Source organism: Benincasa hispida, chromosome 3 (genome assembly GCF_027475165.1).
Source record: "Benincasa hispida cultivar pf3 chromosome 3, pf3_genome.v1.1, whole genome shotgun sequence".
In the NCBI taxonomy this organism is placed as follows: domain Eukaryota; kingdom Viridiplantae; phylum Streptophyta; class Magnoliopsida; order Cucurbitales; family Cucurbitaceae; genus Benincasa; species Benincasa hispida.
Window position 1 is genome coordinate 31,454,491 of NC_143480.1, and position 4,752 is coordinate 31,459,242.

Genomic DNA, 4,752 nt, shown 5'->3' on the forward strand with positions numbered 1-4,752 from the left:
ATGTATTATGTAATGTATTATAAATTATATAATATTATAAAATAATAATTATATAAATTTGTTTAACATAAATCATATCCATAAATAAATTAATAATGATTTATTATCAACTAAATATTAATGGGTAACTACAACTAGTTTTATGATTCATAAATATATAGTCTCAAACACATTTTAAACAATTATTTAAATTAGAATTCAATTCCTAAATATGCTACTAAACACATATTTGAAAATATGAAATACATTTTTATTTTCATTGAATCTCTTATTTTCAAATTCTCTACCAAAAAAGCCTAAAAAAAGCATGAATATTCATTTTATTTATTGTAATTTCCCCGCATGTCAACATCTTTTTCAAAAATAATATGATGCCTATGATGGATCAACATTAAAAAAATACACTTACATAAACAAAACTATATTATAAACAAAGAAAATAGAGTAGTCGCATAGTGCTTAAAAAATTTCCGTAGAAGAAATAAAAAGAAAGCTATGAGAGAGAATGAAAAAAAGAAGTAAAAAAAAAAAAAACTGTAATGATATTGAAGAGGACCTCACGTCAGTGTTAATACCAGGAAGAAGAGTCGGCCAAACAAACTTTCCTGCCAAACATCAACACTCTAAATGATACATCCCATTTTAATACACTCACATATATAAAATATGGTCCTATACGTAACCCTTAGCTAATACTAATCATTATTTCACCACTTTTTCTATAACTCCCTTACCTCAACAATATCTTCAATATATTACTCATCAAAGTACCGAGACCCAAAGTATTAGTAGATATAATATAATGTAAAAAAATATATAAATATTATCAAATTTAAATAGTCTATCAATGATAGATTATATCACTACTAGTAAGAGTCTATCAATGATAGAAATTCATTGCTAGACTTGGTTATATTTGCAATTTTTCTAAATGATGTTATACACTTGATTATTATACCTAAAAATGCTACCAATTACAACTACCTTAAAAAAAATTTATTTATTTTTCATTTATTCAATTTCAATCCAAACATATTAATGAGTTTTCCCACATTTTTAATTCGTCAACCACTTACTGCAAAATAAAGAAAAAAATTACCATGTATGTATGTTTTGGTCTGGATTTTTTAATTCTCGATTTTTTAGAATAAATGTATTTAATCTTTAAATGTTCAAAATATATTTTTGTTATTCCTAATTTTTAGGGATATGTTTAAAATATAATTTCGATCAAAATGCAAAAGCTTTTTTTTTTTTAGTATAAATTACAAAATTTAAACTACTGACATCAAAGGAAGCTATGCGATTTAATAAATTATATTGAATTTAATCAAACCTCAATTTCAACCATTATTTTGGTATGTGAGGCTATGATTATGGCATTTGAGGGAGATTAAATTAACATTAAGTTCAAATGGATGGCATATACTTAAATTAATTATGCTTAGTATTTCTTTTTCAGGTTCAATTACAAAAACATATTAATTTAACCACTGTTCTAACTAATTAGTAATAATTACTCATTACCATGTAATTAATTAAATTAAATAGTAATTCTCTCACCATCCTGATGGTGTAATGGCAGGAGTAGTCTCCATGGAAGTGGATGAGGAGGTTGAACCGTTTGCTTTATGGAATGGAAAAGGCCATCCTCCTCCGCCGGCACCGGCGGCTCCACCGCTGGTGGTTGGCTGTTGCGGTGGCTGACTTGACTGCAGCAACCGGATTTGTCTCTTCAAGAACTTGACATAGCGAATGGCTTCATCCAGCATTGAAGCTGTGTCCATCTTTGTCCCTCCAGGCACAAGCCTTTGAAGAATTCTGATCTTCTCACTAATCCTCTCTCGTCGGAGACGAGCAGCGATGCTTTGCGGGTCATCGCTAATCCGAACGTTTCGTCGCTTTGGCTTTCGAATGGTTGAAGGGTCGATGTCCACCGGCTGCATTGCCGCGATCTTATACATCATTTCCTTCATGGCACCTAGCTCTTCTTCTGGCTCTTCTTCATCATCACCTGTTCCAGAACTCGGAGTACCTGTGAAAGAATATAAAACAATTAAATTGAATAGAATTATAGAGGTTGTGTTCAAATTCCTGCAACGTCATTTTATAATTAAACATACTGTAGCCTATCAATAAATGGGTGGAGGAGGAGGGGAGTTGTTGATCGTGAGAGTCGGGAAGTTGGAAAGGCAAAAACGATGGCCAAATAGACTCAAGGTCAGGGACGTGGTGATGATGGTGAAGGCCGATATGGTGGTCTTCCATGGCGGAGCGATCGAGATCGAGATGAAAAGAGGGGGTTGGGAGGTGATGGGGGTCCATGAAGGGAGGGTGATGGGGGTGAAGAAAAACTAGGGTATGGGGTTTGGAGATATTGTAATGAAAGCAATGGGGGGGGGGATTTGTGAAGAAGAAGAAAAAAAAAATGGTAAGACTATTGTATTGATTCTATAAAAAGGGTGTAATGAAGAATGAGAGGGTTTATTTGTGTTAAGAAAATGGGGATTGATTGGTAGTGTTTGTGTTTTAGAGAGAAGGGAATGAAAAGAAATAATAGAAAGATGTTTGGATGGGCAAAGAGGAAAAAAGGAGTGATCTAGGGTTTAACATTATTTTCAAATTTCTGTTTTTGGAAGATTTTTCCCTCAAGGAATTGCCCCTAGTAATCAAAGGCTTTACAGAGGGGTTTGCCTTATTCTTTTATCATCTTCTGAAGCCCCATTTGCTTTGCTTTCTTTTGTCATTTCCTTTTATAGTATCAAAGAAAATTTTGTATATATTAAGGTTAAATTTCAAATTTATCTATGTAGTATGTTGGAAAGTATTGTTTATGTGTCCTAAAGCCTTTAACTAATCACTATTAGATTCAAATTCCTAAGAATTATTATTGTGGGGGAAAGAAGAAACTTGACTATCTAATCATCAATTAGGAACTCCCAAGTAGTTCATAATTTCTCTGATGTGTTCATTAATGTTACATTTAATCAAAGTGGTCCCACTAAAACTTTTTCATTGGACAAGGATTATTAAATGTTCGATATATATATGTTCACCTAATTTAGTATAATTGTAAAGTTTTAATAATGAAATTTGATACATTAGTGTTGGTATGCTCACATTCAAATAATAGTAACAATAACTACTTAAAATATAACTAACGGTCACACGAGTATGAGACATAAATGACAAAAATATTTTAATTTAAATATGTATTAGGACAATGACAGAAATATCGAAATCTTAATTTTACGAAAATTTCGATGAAAATATTGATAAATTTTTAATTTCGATAAATATTTTTATAAAAAAAAATCAAAAAATAAATTTAAATTAGTAAATAAACAAGTTAATATGTCTATTGTTTTTAGTACGACTAAATTAACATGTCTATTATTTATATTAGTGATATTTTGTTGTTTAATTATTATGTTTAGTATATTTTTTTATAATATAATAAAAATATTAATACATCCTTTATGTTAATTTTCAACCTATGAAAACGTGAAAGTATTTATGAAAAAATCGACATATGATTAGGGATTGACCGCAATTAATTTTATTATTATTATGTTTTTTTAAGTTGTTTTCTAATTTCCATGGTCCCAAAAACCAAGGCAAGAAATTGAAGTTGAATTGCATCAGCCTCCGTGGGGGAGCATGTTTTTTCTTATGTCATTCTGTTGTGTATCCGTACGGAAGTTTGATGGTACCTTCCTTTTGTTAATTTCAATTTCTCTTTTCTCTTTTTTTTTTTTTTTGCTTATTTATTTATTATTTATTATTTTGTTTTGACATGTAGAAGTTTGCGCATGCCCTAATGCAATCATTTTTAGGGTTTTCAGAATCAGAACCCCCATTTTTAGGTATAGCTAGGGTTTTATATTTTCATTATACTCAAACACACAATACTTCTTATACATTGAAAGACTAACAATTAAATGTGTGTAGCTTTTACTTTTTGTAGTGATATCAATTCTTCATTAGCTTCCAAAAGTCTACATGTTTCATTAGGTTCCACTATTTTTGCTTCGATTTTGAGTACCTTTTTCTTCATAGATCTTAGTCGTTTTCTAATTAGTACATATTAAAATTTAAATAATTGATCTCAAATGAAATAAAACATTGTCAATTACTGCTTAATAATACTCATGTTTGATAATAGATAAATCTTAAGTTAATCATAATCAAACGATATGTTTGTTGTTATGTTATGTTTGATTGACTTGTCTAAACAAAAAATATATTAGCCATTGGAGATGATAACTCATTTTCCCAAATAATAGGAATACTACTTTTTTGATGTGCTAAAAACACATTTAAAGCCATTGATAACTAAAATTGGAGAGGTTATAATGAAATTTATATAAAGATTTAAGATCCCAATTGAAAACAAACTTTTGATTCAAATGAGCAGAAATTAGTTACATTTTAGCTTGTTTATTTCAACCTAATCATATGTTCCAAAAATTTTATCATTAACGAGTGATATTCTAAATTAAGTGTATATGATTGAAGACACTAATCTTTTTATTATGCAATACGATTAAAAAATACTTGTCAATCTGAGTGTAACTCATCAGATAAATGTGTCAAAGACTATTTTAAAAGTCGATAGTTCAATATCTTGAAAAAAAAAATAGATACTTTGATTGGGATATCATTTAGATCATTTTCCCTGCCCGGGACAAAATCGTAGGTATTGGAATAGTAGGAGATTGAACAGGAGAAATTTGGCTCTTTTTTTTTTTT

The 4,752-nt window shown here is 29.5% G+C and overlaps 1 protein-coding gene across 2 annotated transcripts; it reads right to left on the reverse strand.

Moving 5' to 3' along the window:
- Window positions 1–329: 329 nt before the first annotated feature.
- Window positions 330–2,411, reverse strand: LOC120073523 (uncharacterized). 2 transcript variants are annotated; one of them, XM_039026364.2, is made up of 3 exons: window positions 2,124–2,411; window positions 1,564–2,035; window positions 330–605 (listed from the first exon to the last, which is right to left on the reverse strand). In XM_039026364.2, the coding sequence occupies exons 1-3, from the start codon at window positions 2,323–2,325 to the stop codon at window positions 569–571; spliced, it is 711 nt and encodes a 236-aa protein (XP_038882292.2). In that variant the 5' UTR covers window positions 2,326–2,411; the 3' UTR covers window positions 330–568. The 2 variants fall into 2 exon arrangements, with proteins under 2 accessions (XP_038882292.2, XP_090168443.1); XM_090312317.1 differs by lacking the exon at window positions 330–605 and having other exon boundaries at window positions 1,427–2,035; window positions 2,124–2,410.
- Window positions 2,412–4,752: the final 2,341 nt, after the last annotated feature.

Coding starts and splice junctions, on each gene's coding strand:
- LOC120073523 (XM_039026364.2), bottom strand. CDS start 2,325: ATGGACCCCCATCACCTCCCAACCCCCTCTTTTCATCTCGATCTCGAT. Junction 2,036..2,123: donor CCATTTATTGATAGGCTACA/GTATGTTTAATT, acceptor ATTCTTTCACAG/GTACTCCGAGTTCTGGAACA. Junction 606..1,563: donor GCCATTACACCATCAGGATG/GTGAGAGAATTA, acceptor GATGTTTGGCAG/GAAAGTTTGTTTGGCCGACT.